The sequence below is a fragment of the Aureobasidium melanogenum genome, assembly GCF_000721775.1.
Source record: "Aureobasidium melanogenum CBS 110374 unplaced genomic scaffold scaffold_1, whole genome shotgun sequence".
NCBI classification, from domain to species: domain Eukaryota; kingdom Fungi; phylum Ascomycota; class Dothideomycetes; order Dothideales; family Saccotheciaceae; genus Aureobasidium; species Aureobasidium melanogenum.
Genome location: NW_024470053.1, coordinates 253080 through 271909, shown reverse-complemented (window position 1 = coordinate 271909; position 18830 = coordinate 253080). Strand labels below are relative to the sequence as shown.

At 50.5% G+C, this 18830-nt stretch overlaps 9 protein-coding genes across 9 annotated transcripts; 4 read left to right on the top strand and 5 right to left on the bottom strand.

Moving 5' to 3' along the window:
• Positions 1 to 196: 196 nt before the first annotated feature.
• M437DRAFT_70887 (uncharacterized protein) lies at positions 197 to 1135 on the bottom strand (the record flags this gene model as incomplete). Its single annotated transcript, XM_041025588.1, has 1 exon — positions 197 to 1135. One exon carries the CDS (start codon positions 1133 to 1135, stop codon positions 197 to 199), a length of 939 nt encoding a protein of 312 aa, XP_040884078.1.
• A 473-nt stretch (positions 1136 to 1608) lies between these two features.
• Positions 1609 to 3632, bottom strand: M437DRAFT_37260 (glycoside hydrolase; the record flags this gene model as incomplete). The annotated part of the gene is made up of 2 exons (XM_041019593.1): positions 1609 to 3499; positions 3562 to 3632. Coding segments are annotated over 2 exons (1962 nt in total), but the record flags the coding sequence as incomplete, so codon positions are not given.
• Positions 3633 to 4499: 867 nt separating this feature from the next.
• Positions 4500 to 7203, bottom strand: M437DRAFT_38282 (putative N-acetylglucosaminyltransferase subunit; the record flags this gene model as incomplete). The annotated part of the gene is made up of 6 exons (XM_041019806.1): positions 4500 to 4814; positions 4866 to 4972; positions 5025 to 6621; positions 6680 to 6820; positions 6932 to 7024; positions 7084 to 7203. The coding sequence occupies 6 exons, from the start codon at positions 7201 to 7203 to the stop codon at positions 4500 to 4502; spliced, it is 2373 nt and encodes a 790-aa protein (XP_040884076.1).
• A 575-nt stretch (positions 7204 to 7778) lies between these two features.
• On the top strand, positions 7779 to 9983 carry M437DRAFT_61505 (uncharacterized protein; the record flags this gene model as incomplete). Its single annotated transcript, XM_041023948.1, has 4 exons — positions 7779 to 7872; positions 7936 to 8098; positions 8191 to 8380; positions 8436 to 9983. 4 exons carry the CDS (start codon positions 7779 to 7781, stop codon positions 9981 to 9983), a joined length of 1995 nt encoding a protein of 664 aa, XP_040884075.1.
• A 306-nt stretch (positions 9984 to 10289) lies between these two features.
• Positions 10290 to 11481, top strand: M437DRAFT_36837 (uncharacterized protein; the record flags this gene model as incomplete). Its single annotated transcript, XM_041019519.1, has 2 exons — positions 10290 to 10690; positions 10740 to 11481. 2 exons carry the CDS (start codon positions 10290 to 10292, stop codon positions 11479 to 11481), a joined length of 1143 nt encoding a protein of 380 aa, XP_040884074.1.
• A 98-nt stretch (positions 11482 to 11579) lies between these two features.
• On the bottom strand, positions 11580 to 13689 carry M437DRAFT_36048 (receptor-activated Ca2+-permeable cation channel; the record flags this gene model as incomplete). Its single annotated transcript, XM_041019371.1, has 3 exons — positions 11580 to 13318; positions 13366 to 13473; positions 13518 to 13689. 3 exons carry the CDS (start codon positions 13687 to 13689, stop codon positions 11580 to 11582), a joined length of 2019 nt encoding a protein of 672 aa, XP_040884073.1.
• A 905-nt stretch (positions 13690 to 14594) lies between these two features.
• On the bottom strand, positions 14595 to 16110 carry M437DRAFT_70881 (acetyl-CoA synthetase-like protein; the record flags this gene model as incomplete). The annotated part of the gene is made up of 2 exons (XM_041025587.1): positions 14595 to 14630; positions 14707 to 16110. 2 exons carry the CDS (start codon positions 16108 to 16110, stop codon positions 14595 to 14597), a joined length of 1440 nt encoding a protein of 479 aa, XP_040884072.1.
• Positions 16111 to 16753: 643 nt separating this feature from the next.
• On the top strand, positions 16754 to 17320 carry M437DRAFT_36432 (uncharacterized protein; the record flags this gene model as incomplete). Its single annotated transcript, XM_041019449.1, has 1 exon — positions 16754 to 17320. One exon carries the CDS (start codon positions 16754 to 16756, stop codon positions 17318 to 17320), a length of 567 nt encoding a protein of 188 aa, XP_040884071.1.
• A 534-nt stretch (positions 17321 to 17854) lies between these two features.
• On the top strand, positions 17855 to 18817 carry M437DRAFT_61500 (uncharacterized protein; the record flags this gene model as incomplete). The annotated part of the gene is made up of 2 exons (XM_041023947.1): positions 17855 to 18507; positions 18694 to 18817. The coding sequence occupies 2 exons, from the start codon at positions 17855 to 17857 to the stop codon at positions 18815 to 18817; spliced, it is 777 nt and encodes a 258-aa protein (XP_040884070.1).
• Between the last annotated feature and the right edge of the window lie 13 nt (positions 18818 to 18830).

The window sequence follows — 18830 nt, the reverse complement described above, 5'->3', positions numbered from 1 at the left end:
CTGCTCAATAGCTGATTACTCGTACTCGTCACGTGCCAGCCAAGCCCCATAGCTATGCTCAGCTGAAGATAGCAAAAAATACCATCTAGCCATGGCGACCTGCCTCATAGCTATCTCCATCGTTTCGTCGTCCTCTTGCAATGTAAGCCTATCCCGTTCACTTCTTGGGCCCTGGTCGGTTGTTAGCGGCGAAGATTCAGAAAAGAGCGAGCAACCTACTTCCAATAATCGCGAATGTAACCTCGTTAGGGGCTAGGTTGTTGGAAGAAGCGCCCTTAAGCTGCTCCTCCACTGCACTTGCGAAGGTAACGTCACTGGTGACCACAGAGTTGAATTCCGACCAGACGACTATATCCTCTTCAGTGAGAACTTGCTCCAGCCTGAGCTGACGTAGGAAGTCAGGGAACGATAAATCGCGCCAATCTCGCAGCGACTCTGGTGCCGCGTCTCTTCCGTTCAGTGGCACCTGACAGCGCCAAAGTGGAAACGAGAAGAATTCACGACCCCAAGGGTCTGTCGAGTTTGGATAGATTACCAGAATGACATCGAATAACTTTGGTAGAGACTCATGCTCAACGGATGGCAGAACCGAGTCAGTTGGCGATTCTGACGGCTTGTCGAAAGGGGACTCCCAAAGCCCGGAAGGAAGCTGATCATCTGGTGATGGTGATTTGTTGATTGGTGTAAAGCTTGGAGCATTCTTGCGTGGACGTCCCCGAGTCGGTTTGATGGAAGTTTCTTCACTGAGGTAAGGCACGATGTATTTCGGCTGAGTGACGGTGTCCTCGGGAGCATCGTTCTTCTTGGTTGGTCTGGCCTTCGTCGCCTTCTTGGGAGCGCTCTTCTTGTTATAGTCGAAGAGATAATTGGAGAGCACCTTGTTGATCGAGCTCTCCGTCCATTTCTGTGACGTTTTGGACCAGTTCCATTGACCTTGGAATTGAGCAAAGATTTGATCCTTGTGCGAGGCATAAAGCTTGTTGCGTTCTTTGCCGATTGGCGTTGGTGCTATGGTTTTTGCGGAAGCGCGGAGTGCTTGCTCAAGGCGCTGTTCTTCGGCGGCTGAGAATCCATGCGTCGTAGCGATTCTCTTGCCATTGTGCGCCAGTTGGACCTCTCCTGTCGCTTTAGGCATGTTGAGTTGAGACTTCGGTAGACCCGATGGTGTAGAGGAAGAAAAGGATGATGATGAGAGGAAGCAGTGATGAGCTGAGTCAAGGTGGGTGATGGTTTAAATGTTTAGTTCTTGGATGAGAAGGAGGTGACCGACTGACACGTGCAAGCCTTGATGGTGACTTCCTCTTTTGAAAACAGCCAGCCAAGCCAACTCAACTTCACTTCTTCGGAACTGGGCGTTCACATTGCTCACTGTCTTTCCGGAGGGAGACTTTATACAGGAGCATTGAAACGACCATCTGAAAGTGAAGCCGTTGACGAACGAGGAGTTTGTATGAGGACCCGGCTATCAATTTGGAGGTTCACAGTTTTGAGGTGGCTCGAGCAAAGTATGACTTTAATGGTGTACAGTTCGAAATCTACCATGTATTATACTGTTCAGCTCCGACTTTCCAGTAACCACCCCACCATCATCATAGTCGTAGTACTTCGTCAAGCAATCATCTCATGATACTCAACACAGGTCAAACTGCAAAACGGTGATACTGTACTTGGCACATCCCAAGACCAAGCAGAACCATTCTCCGAGCTCGCTGACGACTCAATCTCAGCGGGGCGAGGAATAACCTCAGTCTTGTTTCCGACATAGTTGTATGAGTTGAGATCGCTAGCAGTGATGGAAGTGCCATTGACACCCGAGTAAGCAGAGGGAATGTTGACGCTCAGAGGCACGGTAGAATTCAACGTGTTGATCACCTTGAGGTAGACAGCATTCTTCTCCTCGTCGATGCTAGCTGCCCAGAACAGAGGGTTTATCTGTCCCTCCGTTGCGGTGACAGGTAGTGTCTCTGTACCACGATAGTGTGCAAACAGCCATTGTTGCCAGTAACTAGCACTCAGCACCGTGTTTTCGTGCAGAGCATCGTATGATATCATGTCGGGAGTCCAATTTGTGAAGTTGCGGTTCTGTAGAGAAGGTGCGTAGGAGGACATGCGAACGGTGTGAGGGTTGCGCTCGGCACCAAGTGCGTAGACACCCTCAGCGATAGCGGAGAGAAGACGAGGATACTGGACATGGACATCAATAGGGTACGAGTAGTTGACAACGCCAGAGGGTGTGTCGATCTGAATGACCGAGTACTCGCCCAAGAGAACGGTGACGTTGGTGTTGTTTGTTTCCTGTTGCCAGTCGTCCCACAAATTGAAATTGGATAGGAACCATGAAGGTTCTTGGTACCCATGCCAGTCCCACATATTGCCCTCAGGGATGGAGATGTTGTAATGAGCGGCATTCTCGTTGAAGGCAGTGCTGATGTAGGTGATGTCAGGGTATGCCTTCTTCAAGCCATCATACATGATCTGGAAGCGGTAGGGATAGGTAACACTGAACCAATCTTCATTACCAATTTCGACGAACTTGATCTTGAAAGGCTCAGGGTGTCCGTCAGCGATTCGCCTGGCACCCCACTTGGTGGAGTTGTCACCCATGCAATACTCGAGCTCATCCAGAGCTTCTTGCAAGATCTCAGGCATTTGCTCAGGAGGATAGGAAGCACCATTCTGTCCATAGACGTCCAGAGAGAAGCCAGCATAGACAGCCAGGACGGGTTCAATTTCCATAGCCTCAGTCCATTCAAGGTATTCAAGTAAACCAAGACCTTGAGTATTGTAGTAGTTCCAGTCTCCGACACGGCCAGGGCGGTCCTGAAGAGGGCCAAGAGTCTCCCACCACTTCCATCGCTGAGCAGGACTGTAGCCCTCTAAATTGTTGCCTCCAGGGAACCTCAAGAATTGAGGATTGAGATCATAGAAGCCCTGAGCAATGTCAGGACGAAGACCATTCTTGTAGCCCTTGAATGTCTCAGGGAACACCGAGACCAGATTGAAGTAGAAGGTCTGCCCAGCAACTTGAGCACCGTCAAAAGTGATGGCAAAAGTGTTGTTGGCGTCGGGAGCAGTCACATTAGGATGCAAAGTGGTCTCCAGCTGCTTGAAGTCGATATAGGTTGGCGTGACATTCTTGAAAGTCGAGCTTGCCCAAGTCTCGCCAGTCACGTTCGAGCGAAAAGATACAGTGATGTCGCTGGCGTTGCCTTGAGTGTCGCGAGGATAGTTGTTCAGGTAGAACAATGAAGCGTTGTACTGCTGGGGATGGACATCGAAGCCCCACCAGCCGAAGTTCTGGAACCCAACTTCTCCAGTGGCATTCAAAGGGAAGTCAATCTGGAGAGAAGTTCTCAGAGCATCCGAGAGAGGATGCAGAACGTCAAGAGTCATGCGTACTCCTTCACCAATGGGCGCCCAAGCGGTCATGACAGGATCGAACGGAACAATCGGATTTTCGGACTCGGTCACATATGTACCGACATAACCATCGAGAGTGCTAATGATTGCGTTGGATCCTAATTTGCATGAGTAGAGCTTGGTGGATTCGAATTGCTGAACTCACCCTGGAAAGCACGATTGGCAATCATCTCTGCGTAAATACCACCATCTCCAGAGTGGTTGATGTCCTGTTTGATCCGATCAGCTATGAAGATGTAATGAGGCTCCAGGTTCAATGAGGCTTACCTCATGCATGATACCATAGAGGTATGGAGAGGTAGCATTACGCTTGCTGCGGTCAAGCGTGTCGATGTGCAACGCGACTGGAGAGTTGTCATTGCGAGTGGCATTGATATAAGGCTGATACGAGGGAAGAGACGAGGATAAGGCAGTATCATTGTTGAACTGGCGTGGAGCCAGATGAGGCAGTCTCCTGGCACCCACTACACCAAAACCAGCAAAGATGAAAGTTGTGAGCACAAGCATCTTCGTTTGACTTGAACGTCGAAAAACCAAGCTGTCAACGGTGAAAGCATAGTGGGAATGCGTGTCTACCTATATATTGGTCCATCCATTATTATCCTGCTCTTCGAGGCCAAGATGCACTTCGCCGTAACCAAAGTGGAAGAAAGCGTAAATACTGGCCTGTTCTCATGGAGACCATGTCATAGACCACGCGAAACAGCGTGAGCCCCACCGGTAGCGGCGTAGGTCTGCAGAGAGGAAGGCGGGTCCACCAATGACAGTGGAGGAGGTGAAGGCTGGGGAAGCCGAGAGCCTGGAGAGCCAAGGTGCGGGGATGGAAAACCACACATCACGGCTAAATGCGGATCGCTATACCAAGCCGATGGAGGCATTTTGGAGCAGATCAGCGGGCAAATAGGGTTTGACACACCGATCGACGACCTGCAAGCAGGTTGCAATGAGCCGGCGTGCAGCATCAGAACGCATCCTTAATCGCTTCGGCAATGAAGTCGTATGCTGATGGCTGGGAGACCATGGTCTCAAGCCTCTTGGTCTCTAAAAGGACAGACAAGTACCAGGCTTATCGAATTGATTCATTTGCTCCACCAATGACCCGGTGGTTTCTTGTTTTGACCTCTTCGACCTAGAGATGCGCTGACATTGCCATTGACTTGAGGCTTTTGCGCATCGTTCCCATCCATCAACTTCCTCCACAACTCCGCGATCGGGATCCGCTTTGCTGGAAGCATACTGTATTGTAGACTGTAAAGACTCTTGCGATGAATTGGCGGTACAAATTGACCCGTGAAAAGACATAGGAACACACTAGGCGAGAGGTAGTGTTTCCGGATGCGATATGCGAGCTGTGCGTATTGCGAAAATGTTTCTGAGAAAGCAAGTGGGACCGACTGTGTTATGTTAGGAACCGGCTCACTTGTGCGTCAGACATTTTTAACTACCTGTAATTGTATATGTGCAGTGGGTGCAACTTCAGGTTTCCGGGAATCATGTTCGCGCAAAGTATCGGATGCAGGAAGGGTATCACGAAGTTCAAAACGTATGCCACCTTTAGGATCAGTTAGTTGAGTCACCTGCATGTACAATTGATCTGCTCATACCTGGTAGTCGCTGAGAATCCTTGATCCTCAGCATGAGTGCGAAAAGAGGGAAATGGTTCAAGCAAGCCAACCATGTGTCCAGAGCAGCCTTGAAAGCAATTATGCCCATGCGCGCGCCAGCAAAAGTTGCATAAAAGACACCAACGGTGGGAAGCAGGAACGTTAAAAGCGTAAACAGAATCGTGCCTAGGAGCAGCTGGTCAAGGTCGTAATCGCATGAGTCGATGCGGTTTCGGAGGACGTTTCGTTTCTTGCCACGAAAGAGATGGAAGAGCGAAACCATTATAGTGAGCTGCCAGTTGTATATGCGAGCTGAGGCGATGTAGAAGGCATAAACGTGAATCGTCAGAATGGAGAGCAGATCTGAGAAAAGTGAGATGGGCATGCTTGCGCCAGCGAAGCTCGAAAAGCCTATGACCTGAATGACATGAGGGAGAATTGGTCGTATGCTTGTCATACATTCAGCCCAGTAGTCGATTATCCAAATGAAAAGATCACCAAGAAACTGTGCCAAATCACTATTGAGTTTGAGGCCAGCAGGATAATGCATCAGCCACTTTAGCATACGTCGTAGACCATCGATGAACCAACAATCAACAACAGACTCGACTTGTCCGGCTACATAGCCTGAGTTCTCGATGATGTAGGATCCAATGGCAATTCCAATGACTATGTCGTTTGCAACGAGCCAGAGGCTGTTGTAGAAACGAATGTACTCGGGATGGCTGTTTGTGACACTTCCCCAGTCGGTTCGTCGTTTACGCAGTGTGAGATATTGAATTGGCCAGTAACAAAATTGCTGCAGGCGAATGTCGATCTGCTGCGCAGTAGCTGAGATGTCTTTGAGCGCGGCGGCATCTGGTAGCAGTCGCCATTCCAGAACTCTTAACCACGCTTCGCCAGCAACACGATGGCCAATTAAAGCCATTACCAGCAGCTGAGTGATAACGGGATAGACATAGGCGAAGAAAGCGTGATGGATACTGTAACGCGTGTAGTCCCAGAGGTCGGCGGCCGACTCAGCCATACGCTCACTCACGCTCATGCTACGTCTTGTTCGCCCCAGACCTACGAAGCCTATGTTCTTCCGCATCAACTCGTCAATCTCATATGAGCAATTGATCTGGTTCAATATCACGGGCAGAGCGATCTCTTTGGAAGTGCGTGCATGATGAACCACAGTATGCATGCGCAACTTGTCGACCAATTGCTGCTTTCGCGCTTTGTCGGCCGCCTCTTCTGCACCAAAGCTTCCAACTTGTGTTCTGCCTGCTCTTTCTTGGGCGTCCGATAGTGTCAAGGAGATGGGCGTGAGGGACAAATACTGCATGCTGTAGGGATTGGGTCGATCGAATGTCACAATCTGCAGCGAGATGGACGCCTCGCCAGGGCAATGCACTTGAGGTATTCTACAACGAGGCGTGTAGTAGACCTGGATAGACGAAGGGTTGAAGGTGAGCGAGGGTGCGCGCTCTGGGTTCAGCGTTCCCAAGACTTGCAAAGGCACGCGGCCACACCTGTCGATGATGCGGTCGATGGGATGAGGGCTGCCGCGAAACAGATTGCCCATTCGGAGAGCATTGTCAACGTTGCGTGCCTGCACGTCTATTAGCTCAGACAATAGCGAGTACGACCACAGCGTCGCCGAGACCGACCTCAACCTTGAACAAGATGGTCACAACGACCATGTCAAGGTCCGAGTTCCTCCATCCTATAATGACGCCTGGTTTCTCGGAACGAGCAATGTCGGTGGGCCAGAAGATGCGCATCAAGCCATTGGGGGCGATCATGAGAGCCTAGAAGGAGCCTCGTCGTTTCAATTGTTCACGTGCCGAAAGACCTAGAGCTGGACGAGGATGCTTCAGACTGTCAGGAGGAGTTCCTGGCGAGGAGACGAAGGGACTGACTATATCACTCTCTCGGGCAGCTATGCGCTCGATCGGGATGATGAGAACGACGAAGAAGATGCTTAGGGCTAGGAAGGCCTTCAATGAGCGCGTCTGCACATTGGGATTAGCTGTGCAGAAAGAGGAAGAGAGTAGAGCACAGGACGACGCACAATGACACCTTTGTCCCAAGCAAAGATGGCCAGTTCATACAGGCGGGTGACAAGATCCCAGCGAGCAGTGATGTACCCAGCTACAAAGATGCCAAGCGTGAGGACGGAGAATGGGTGCATGAATTGCCTCGCTCATGACCAGAGTCGATGTGTGTATGGCGGATGATGCGCGCTCTCTTGGCAGCAAGTCGTCCAGTATCGAGTGAGAAGTGGTGCAAGTAGAGTAGTCGCAGAGGAATATCAGCTGTGAAGCATGACGGCGACGCAAACGCAAGCAGAGTTCAGAGGAAGGACCTTTGGAAATTGCCTTTCTCCTGGTGAGCGTCCTGCCGCGCAATCGTCGCCCTTCCTCGTCTGCTGCTTCCTCCCTAAATCAACTTCCTCCGACTAACCCTGACTTGGTCTGTGCCCCATGCAAACCTCTGTCCAAAAGCGGAAGCAGCGAATCGCGTCAATTTCACCTTGGCTGCTCTTTCGCCTTGACAGACACCATCCTTGACACGTGAAACTATCACTCTGATGCTCTGATCTTGATCGCATAGACGTCGTGTTTGCCGTTTGCTTGTTCGTCTCGACGAACTGCCGTCACTCGCTTGTCAATCTCGCCCTGGGTTATGCTTGATATTATGCAGCAAGCCTAATAATTTTCCAACATCAAGCTTCAATTGCCAACTCTGATTAGTGCTGTATAATCAATGTTCGCACGCGTTCAGCACGGCAACGCTCAAGGTGGTGGAGGCGGCGGCAGGGTATGCTCTTTTTACCAACAAGGTCGATGCAAGTTCGGAGGTAAGAAAACTTGATTATTGCTCTTCAATCTGTGCCTCATGTGTGCTAAACTGCTTTCTCCAGACAATTGTAAATTCGAGCATCCTGGTGCCAACAGATCTCAGGACAGTGGAAATCGTTTTCAAGCTCTCGGCAATCAAGGCAACAACACTTTTGGTCAGGGAAATCGGAATAATCAACGACCCGCTGCTCCTGGTCGAGGGCAGCACTACACTAGCCAGAACTCGTAAGTCGCCATCTGAACCGTATCAGCAACTCGACTGCTTCACTTCTTGCTGAGCAACCACTTTGAAGAACCGGATGCTAACTACTTTCCAGTTATGGCGTAACGAAAGATGGCATCGAAAGCGATCTTCGAACCGAGAAACCGCAATGGCCATTCTCTGCGTACGGTCCGGGTAGAGATGCCCCTATACAACTGTTCGGAGGATTCCCGCTAGAGCAGAGTCCGGAGGAGATGAGAGTTCTCTACTATCAAGCTGCCGCAAGCGGCAATCCTCAACCTGCTGTAAGTGTTATTGACATTGATGATCCTACTCATGGTAGCCTAATTTCATTTACAGATTCAAGCCGAACAAGAACTTATCGCACAGACGACTCAACAAGTAGAACGTATATTGGCAGACCTGGATGGGGCAGTCAAGTACGTCTTGGACGGCGAGAACCAACATCCAAACCGCGCAGATGGGTGTCACACTGAAGCTGGAAATGTTTTCCACAGAGGTCGGAAACTGAATTCGAAGTTTTCACCTAACGCTACGGCGCAACCGCTCAGTCAGCCCGCTCAACCCGGTGCATTCGGCCAACCATCAGCTTTTGGCCAGCCTTCGAATCTTGGAGGCGGAGGAGGCTTCGGTCAGGCATCTAGCCTGGGTCAAAGACCAAGTCCGTTTGGACAACCGGCGAGCTCAGCCCCGACTACTGGAGCGTTCGGCTCTCCCTCAGCTCTTGGTCAGAGGTCTACCTTTGGACAGCCCGCAGCAGGAGGGTTTGGTCAACCATCGGCTCTGGGCGCTAAACCAAATCCTTTTGGACAATCAACAGCACCGACAAGTACATTTGGCCAGCCAGCAGCACCCACAGGGGCGTTTGGCCAGCCATCCACCCTTGGTCAGGGAAGCGCGTTTGGCCAGCCTGCTGGTGGTCAAGCACAGCCATCGCCTTTCGCGCAAAGTGCACAGCAAGGGCGTCCAGCGTTTGGTCAAGCCTCAGCGTTTGGCCAACCGTCAGCTCTCGGTCAGCAACAAAACACCGCTTTTGGGCAGCCTTCTGGCTTGGGTCAACAACCGCAGCCAGCTTTTGGCCAGCCCTCAGCACCCGCTCAACAGAATCCAGCTTTCGGGCAACCCTCGGCACCGAGTCAAACTCCAGCTTTCGGACAACCATCGGCACCGGGTCAGAACACAGCATTCGGTCAGCCATCAGCGCCAGGTCAGCAGGCGTCAGCCTTTGGACAACCATCAGCACCAGGTCAGCAGGCATCAGCGTTCGGCCAGACATCAGCGCCCGCCTTCGGGCAAGCATCAGCACCTGCGCAGCCAAATGGGGCATTTGGGCAACCTCCAACTCCAACACAGCAACAAAACGCTTTTGGCAAACCTTCGCCATTCGCCCAAGCACAAGGGAACCAACAACAGCAGCAGTCACCATTCACTCAAGCCGCTGCTAAAGCAAATCCGTTTGGGCAGCCTTCTCAACCCGCTACCCACCCGACAGGCAGTGCTTTTGGATCGGCGGTGCCACAGCAGCCGCCACAGCAACAACAACAGCAGCAGCAGCAGTCACAGTCATATGCAGAGCCTGTACCCCAAGGTGATTGGATCACTCGTCAACCTAACGGGACGTTAAAGAGCTTCAAGGGTGCACCTGTGCAGTACGTTGCCACGAAGGATGGTCAAGAGCCGCACTACAAGAAGGCCAATGGAAAGATGGAAAGGATCTGGCACCCCGAGGGCAATGCGGCCCACAGGGCAGAAATAGAAGCACCGGCAGAAGCCTACACTGCCGAGCATGAAGCAGCATACAAGTTTGTGGCAGAACAGGGTGTGTTCAAGGACGGAGTCATGCCAGAGCTACCGCCCAAGTGCGAATGGATCCGGTGGGATATATAAGATATCGAGTGTGTAGTAGTATCAGTTGCCAAAGCGGAACTGATTCCGCGAGTCGACGAGAAGATGATACCCATATCAATACACATTTTTCCACAAGATACATGGTCAACGATGATGCGTTCAAAGGACAGCATAATGAACGATATGTCCTGAACCCTGCTCACTACTCGATCTCGTACGATACTGAGGTCAATAAGGGAGATTTTCATGACGGAGTAGGGTGTTTCAAGAGCTCTTGGCCAAAACCCGCCCACCTCTTCCCCGCAAGATGATGCGTCTTCGATTGATGTCACGAACGAAAAGACCATGGAAGTGCGAAGACGACTACCTCGCGAAAGATCCTACGTCCACGGAAATAAAGATGATATTTCGAGCCCGGACACTGCAACATCCAACCCTAGACATGGCGTGATTAATGGGCTACTGGCTCTGCTTGGATATCTGGTTCAACTCCTGAAGTCAGTCTTGTATGGGTCACCCAAGGACACGCGACACTTGGAAGACGATGATGAAGACAAGAGCAATGAAGAGAAGATATTGCTAGGGTACATGTGTGGTGGAGTGATAGCGGTGCATGAACGGCGGCGCAAGCGAAGTACAGCTTTAGTCCTGTCCGGCAGTCGCCATGAAGAGACGCCTTCTGTGCTCAAGCACTCCTCGGCCGCATATGCCTTCCTGGGCTCAGAGACACATCCAAGGCTTCTGCGGTAAGATCTCTTTCTGTTATGACCAAACTCATGCTGACACAGCTCCCAGCTGTCGCTCCTACGGCCCGCCCATCGTCCTCGAACATGCCCCCCTCGGCACCGTCCACGCCCTTCTCTCTACCAAAACACCCTACCCGTCTCTCTCACATCCCTCAATACCTACCAAACATGCAACACTCGCTCTCCCACTCTCCTGGCTTCTGCAAACATCCTCGGCCCTTCGCTTCCTACACGACCAAAAAGTCACCCATGGCGCTATATCCCCATCCTCTCTCTTGCTTCGCGCGGACATGTCCATCGCTGTAACAGACTTTACAAAATCCACAATCAATGGTCATAACAATGGCGTACCCACCCGAGCATCGGACGAATTTGCTTTCCCCGTGGATGCTCTGCGCTACGACTACTTTGACGGAGAATTATCTGCGAACTCACAGGCTCTGGGGTTGGCTATCGATGCCTTTGACTTTGCGACTTTGGCTTACAAATTGTTGATGAGGAAGGCACCGGGCTGGGAGTTGCCCACGGGAAATGGCACTTGGGCATTGGAAGAGTTGCATGAGGCATTGGACGAGGCAGCGCCAGAGCTTGGAGATGAGATTGTGGTCGGATATGTGGTGAGGGATGCTTGGTGTTTGGTGTACGAGGAGGGCAAGACTATGCAGGAAGATGTCGTGCATGCGTTGCTGAGACATGGCTTCCAGGTCAGAGGTGATGACATTGTCGGTGTCAAGGAGGCTGCTAGAGAGTTTGCAGAGACATACCAGCCTTCTTGGAGGTTTGAGGGATGATGGTCTGACACACATTCGATTTTCTCACGACACGAAAAGTTCAAAGACGAGTAAAACTCAGAGGAAAGAAAATGATCTTCATGTAATCCTGTCTACATCTACCAAGTCTCGGCAGGGATCAAGCTGTCGCCTCTCGACCTTCTATTCCTAAACACCGGATACGCAGAACTGGTCTCGCTGATCTGCCTGCTGCCTCTTCTCTGCCTGATGGTATTCAGATACCCATTCGCCCAGACGTCATTTCCAAACACATCATCAATATCATCCATCTCATCCAACACGCTCTGTGGTGGCTCCTCATCGAAAACAGCTGCCAGATCCGCATGTGCACCAAAGCTCTCCCAGAAATCGAGGAAAGCATGTCGACGTCGTGGTCCGAGTTTAGAGCTGCGTTGCCAGAGGTATCTGCGTTCATACAGGGCGATCGCGAGTAAAAGGGGTGCGTTGAGGACGCGTACTGCTGTAACGTTCACTTTGTGGAACCAGCGGGGCGTGGTCAGGAACTTAATTGGGAGGAGAATGACCAACGCGGCGACGTTGAAGGGAGGGCGGAAAGCGAAGAGTGTATCTGACTTGACGCCTTCAAAAGTCAAGACTGCTCGTCTGAACTGGATTTCGGCTGTGGAGTTCTTTGCGAGGTTGGAGTAGGTATTGCTGAGCATTGATACCAGAATGGTCAAAAAGAGGGTGTTACCAATGAAGGCGAAAAGTATCATGAGCGTTGGTCCTAACCAGCTGTGGAACTCGACGGATTTGGTGATGCCGGTGCCATCAAGTCCAAACCAGATCCACAGCATCCATTTGGAAATAACGAGGAAGCTGTGTGACGCATAGCCATCTTGACTCTCGCTGAGCCAGCGCATGGCGAGCAGGAAGCCGCCAAAGCACCATACCGTGACTATCGTCAGGAAAGTGAAATCTCCCATCATGGTTCGCAGCGCGATGAACAGCATATTCTCAGGCATGAGGCAGAATGCAAGTCTCGGCATCAGGATTGGAGCTCCCAAGGAAAGAATGTCAAGGGCTTGTTTACCCGTGTGTCCGGAGTTGGTCCTTAAGCCATGCATGCGAAGTCCGAAGTAAGCCAGATAGATCAGAGAAAAGGCAATGTCCATGAAAGCCCACAAGTTCTCAGTATGCACCGACCATCCGTGTTCCAGGACAGACGCGAGTTCTTCGAGCACCCAACCGCTACCGTAAACACAGAAAATAAGTTCTACCGTTGTGAATTGCAAATGACCGGGTCCTATCTCCTCGGCCTTATTGAACATAGTTAGCAGATACAAGCCGAACAGTATGAGGAATTGGACGATCTCGATAACCTTGCGGTTACGAGGAACAATCAGACGATACTGATTGAGAATCGGTGCTTTGCGAGGGTCGTAAAGAGAGATTCGGCGGTTCTTGTAACGGTCTGGCAGAATATCGATGAAGGCAGTTGGGGTATAAATGATACGGCCTCTGTAGACAGCATCGACGATCTTCTGGCATGCAGATGCTGCCAAAAAGCTCTTCGACTCGGAGATAATAGCCACCTCGAGCGCTGTCAAGACTCGGTCGCGACCTGATGTGAAGAAGCCTTCAGTAAGCGCAGAGCGAGGCTTCCTACCTGTGTCGACTGAGGGAGGAGCATTCTGGAATGGCTCGAATCCAGACACCAAGACGTTAGCAAGCGTCAAAAGTCCTTCGCGGCCGCTGTGATCCTCGTCAAATCGGCGCAAAATTCGACTGGCCAGGACCTCGCACAAATTGGCACGAGTGATGTTGACAGTTTGGTGATGAGCTTGAAATGATTGTTGACGCAGGAATTGCACCCGATTGACCAGCAGACACCAGACTGAAGGAAGTCAGAATCGATCTAGAACGCGTTGATGATTTACATACCAATTGATACGTCGTCTGGGTCGTAGAGATGATCAAGCAGAGGTCGTACAACAGCAGTGTTCATACGAGGACTCTTGAGCTGATCGAGACTGTAAGGATCATCTACATCTTTTTAGTAACGTGCTGAATTGATATGTTGAGTTCAAATGTACCAATGCATGCAATCACGAGTCTTCTTATGCGATGAATGGTCGTGTAGATAGGTAATTGCCTATGAGGATTGGGTTGCCAAGGTATGCTGTCCTTACGAGGCGGATAGCATCCATCGTCGTCGGCAGCCTCACCATCGTCGTCGAGAAGTTGTTGCTGTTCTTCGCGGGACATGGCAAGTCTAACGGCCTCGCTTATGCTACGAGAAGATTGTTCTCTCGCAGAGAATCTGTCCGGCAACGATGGGCGATAGCGTTCCGGCGAAGGAGTGGTCATGGTAATATGTTTGTCGCCATTACCACTCTGCTGGTTCGATGGCTCGGCAGTATCCTCATCGAATGGCGGCGACGGGCTGCGATCACGTTCATGAGGGCTCGCTGTGTCCGGTGCAAGATTATACTGGATCGCACTCGGACTTGGGCTTGGACGATCATCCATCTTTGCAATTGTTATGCGCCCGTCGCTCAATGGCGTGGGAATCTAGTCGATGGAAGAAGATGTTTTTGTCTTGATAGCATAACCCGGGAAGCGACACCAAACGTCAGAGCTTTGTCACAGGCGGGAAGCGGCAGCGTTGGCTTCAGATAGCAACAAGCCAGCACGGGATACATATCTGGTCTGCAAACACGGCTCAGAGACTGCATGTGACCGCCAGACTGTTAACAAAATGTGAACGACTGACGCATGCAAGTATGTGCGGGCACGACAAGTACTGTGTGTATAGTGAGAGAATTAAAACGCTAGAAAAATCTCGCAAGAGGGATTGCGATCTGCGTTGATGGCAACGAGTGCTTTTGGCGATGGCAATCGTTCAAGACGGCTGACCTTTGATTTGAGAATACAGGACGACATTTGTTGTTTCTTCCCACCTGCAGCTACCACTTTTATCCAAGAATCTTCATCTTTTCTACCCCTGCCACATCTTGTTACTGCCCCTGATCTGGTGTCAAGATTCCAAAATTGTACTGACGAAGATCATCTTTTGACTGATCGTTCCTCCTTTCAGGTCTAGCGATAATCGATCATCCAACAGCAAGCTGTTCATGCTTTCTCTTCGACAAAAAAACTTGAAATTCCAATCATGAACGGTCGTCGGAAATGACAGGCTCAGAACTCTGCACATGTATCAGCAACTCTTATAATGCAAACGAAGAAGACTTTTAAGCATCTCAGGAAGTTTGTGAGACATACCTTGAGCTGTGTGGTCAAGCGAATCAATCCGTTCTTGTCCATGGTGGCCAAGTAGTTTGTGACGAACCATCTGACGCCATCCGAGTCTTGATAGAAGTGTCCATTAGGAGCTTCGCCGAGGTATTCTTGGATAATCGCATCCCCACCAATATGGAGCCGGCCTTCTTCTCCTCGACTCAGAACGTGACCATACCTGCCAACGGCGGGACAGATCTTGACCATCGAACCCGGCATGACAGTGCCAACACTCTCGAGAGTTCGGTCGGTCAAAGATACGCTGCGCCAACCAAGCACACCAAATCCTTCCGCCATTGTCAAGAACGATGATGCCCATTGAGTTTGCAGCGCGTGTTGTCCCAGAGCCACCAAACCTGCTTTCACGACTCCGCCACCCACAGAGAGGCTTTCAAGAGAGTCGAGGTCTTTTTGAGTTCGTGAAGGATCCTTGATCAGCTCCTCTAATTGTGGTGATGCGCAGACGAGTCGCGTACAGCGGTGAAGCTCAACCGCAGAAAGAGCCATCTGTGCAGAGAAGCCGGCTCCTGGAAACACGACGGCTGCACCTCTCTTCCAGGCGACCATAACTGTTTCTAGCGTGGCACTGCTCGACGACGGGAAGGTGACCAGATATCTCTGTTGAGGAAGGATATACTGATTGACAAGCGCCGTTCGAATATTGTGAACGGCCAGCGGGCAGCCCTTTGGACGGTGTGGGGAGCTTTCTTGAGTGAACAGGATCACCGCGATACGCTCGTCGGCAACAGCACGATCTTCTGGACCTAGTCTGTTTGGTTTGTCTCCTGCATTAGTTGCTCGAAGTCTGTATGTTTCTTCCGGTTCGAAATTGACCCAGCCGCGAAAGAAGAAGTCGACTTGCTCATGGCATACGATCTTGCATCTGACTGATGTTTTCAGGTCCGGGTACAGTTCGTCGAAGTTATACGCATCCCTGATGTTGGATACCAGAACAATGCTGGTTCTCAGCATATCGAGAGGGTATGCTTGCTCTTTTCCGCTGTTCACTGCCAGACTCATTGGGTCTAGGGGGACGAATGTAAGCTCAAGGATGGCTGCAACCCAGAAAGCAAGCGCCCACTCTGCACAACTTGGAAGGAAGGCAACGATGGTGTCTCCCCTTTCGACCCCGTATCCTTCCCAAACGATCGCAAGGTCTCGAGCAGCTTTCATCAGTTGGCGGTAGGTCCAAGTCAAACAGCCGCCAACAGGCTCCTCTCCAACGATAGCTTTGAGATGACCCCACGATTGGTGTGTGCAGATTAGAGCGACGTTGTCTGGGCCCTCGTCGTAACCCTCCTCCAGTTGCTGAAACATCAGATCTGAACCGCTCTGCGCGCCCCAACCGCCGTCGAGGATGGACAGTCGTCTATCGTATCTTGCAGCCATCACGAGCGTACCTTCTGTAAGTGCGCGAAGAAGCAAAAGATCAGTCAAATGGCCTCCAATGGTTTCATATAAAATCATACCTGCTGGATGAGAAGAGCGTTGAGTCTGGTAGTAGGTAGTAAATTGTTCTCGCGATTGTGAAACTCGGTTTGCCGACGAGAGCTTGTGGAACAACGAACTTTGACGACGATTGTACGTGATTGCTATTCCAGCAAATGGACCAGCTCAATCACTGTCCAAGATTCTCTACTAAACACGGCGTACGAGACATGTGCCAAACAAACGCCAATCGCACTGGCAGACAATGAACGAGGGCATGAGTGCTGAGAAAGCTTTGAGACAACAGCCTCCCCATCTGCAAAAGACAATCACAATGTAGCTATAGAAATGCACAATAGTTTCGGAAACAGTGTGGTCTCCACAGAGAAAACAACATCGACAGGCTTTGTCCAGAGCCAGGCTCATCAGCAGGCAAGAGCAGTTCGGCTTGCTCCTTCCACGACGCTCTGCGTCAGCTTTATTATCGCGCGCAGCTTCAACACTCTTCTTCTTCTATTCCAAAACACGAGACATCATCATCTGCACTACCACCTCTCATCTCAAAATCATCAGCAAAATACATCTTCCCAATAACACCATCAAGATGCCTGACATCAACAAATTTCCCAACGAATTGATGGTGGAAACCTTCTCCTACCTCAATCTCAAAGACTTGACCAGATGCATGCGCGTCAGCAAATCCTTCAAGATTATTACCGAGCACTCTGCCTTCGACAAGATCTTCTTCCGTACCAAGGTCATCAAATCTGAAGATCCTATCGATTTAGACAAGCTCCAGATCAACCCCGCCCTTGAACAGCTTTCATACACCTCTCGTTCTAAGATCGAAGATGCTGAGTTTCTTCTCTGCTACACGGAACCTGATGGCAAAGAAGGCGTCCGCAACCTACCCTTGATCGAATCGTCAGCCGCCAAACAGAATGCCACAGAGCCCGCCGTCACTCACATCTATCTCAGACCCTATGGCTACGGAGGTGTGATGGTCCAGTCAGAAGATGCTTTGACTGTCCAGGAGGTGATGGAAGGACTCTGCAACTACTACAAGTCAGGTCAACGCTACGATAGGTGCCACTACTTCTTCGAAGGATTCTACAAGGTCAAGCAGTCAAGCGGCAACCTTGTCGTGCTCGGGGCTCACTGGGGTTCGTAAAGGTTGACCTCGTTTGTCAAATGTTGGGGTGCAGAGGCGCTCAAAAAAGCCGTCTTTCCCTCCATTCACATCAGCTATAGGCTCCACGCATGTATACTAGACCCCGATAACATTTTGCTCCAAAACAATTCGCCTCCTTTGCTTGGTTGGCCGTAGAAACAGGGATTGTTCTCCAAATCGTAATTGTACCAAACAACAGCATGGCAAGAAATCACCTCGAGCTTCAAACATGCCCACAATACACGCTCTTCATAACGAGCCGCTACGAAAGCTCTCCTACCTCGATGGTCACTTTGATATGCCAAGTCCGCTCTAACTATAATAGGGAGCAAAGTACAGACCACAAGAAGGCACAATGCCTCGCGAAAGCAGAGTTATGCCAACAGAGAGCTGCTAAGTCTGTGATTCTCAATTGGGAACGTTTCGTTGACTCGGCAAGAGCCTATGTCATATCTTCATCGAGTGCGACTTCTCGAGTCGAATGGTGCACAGCGTCAAATGCACTTGCTCCCTACCTGAGATGATTCTTTAAACATGATCCAAATTCAACAAAACATCGACCAACTTCACTTCATTTACCTTCATATCCAAGTCACTGGCATCTCAGATCCTGCTTCAGACATGCTTACCATTCACAATCTTCCAAACGAGCTGCTCTTGGGAATTCTCTCATACCTCGACGATCATCTTGATGTGAGAGACTGTTCACAAACCAGCTCCATACTTAGAGCCATTGCCCATCATCCCACTCTTGACCACAAGTTGTTCCGCTCAAAGAATGTCAAACACAAGCTCGACATCCTGGACATGGACACCTTTGTTCTTCACCCAATGATCAATCAAACGATGTTTGCCAAAGACATGCTACTCCCGGAAGATCCCTACATCCTCACCACAGATTGCGCAGACGAGTTTGACCAAGAGCATGGTATCCCAATTCTCCGTACACGAGCACACAAAAATAACGCCACCTCGCCCCCTGTTGATTACCTCAACTTTGACGGCATCATCATCGAGAACAAGAACAACAATGCCGTCACAGTCGGTCAGATCTTCAAAGAGCTCATATCTCGAAACGTTCATGAAAGCAAACATGACGAAGATTGGGACTGGTATCAAATTCACGCATGTAATTGGTATGTCTGCTGGGTCGACTCCGGCAAGGTCGTAGAGCAGCATAAAGTGAAGTATGTGAAGAAGGCATGCAAGGATATCGTGATCGATACACTTTGGTACAGTTGATGCTACCTCCGTATCTGTTGACCAGAGCATGGCCAAGTCGTTGCTCTGTTACAAGGAGTCACCAACAATCAGGACGTTGGTAAGAAAACATCATATCCAAACCACTATCACTATAGAGCTGACTTCTATAGGCATCACCAACAAAAAGCAGACACCTACACATCCATATCCCATTGTTCAGACATACGCAGATCGCTACGGACTTATGTCAGCCCTGTGGAGAAGAAGAGTAGCCACAACGACACCAGTAGCTAAAAGAGGAACCTGA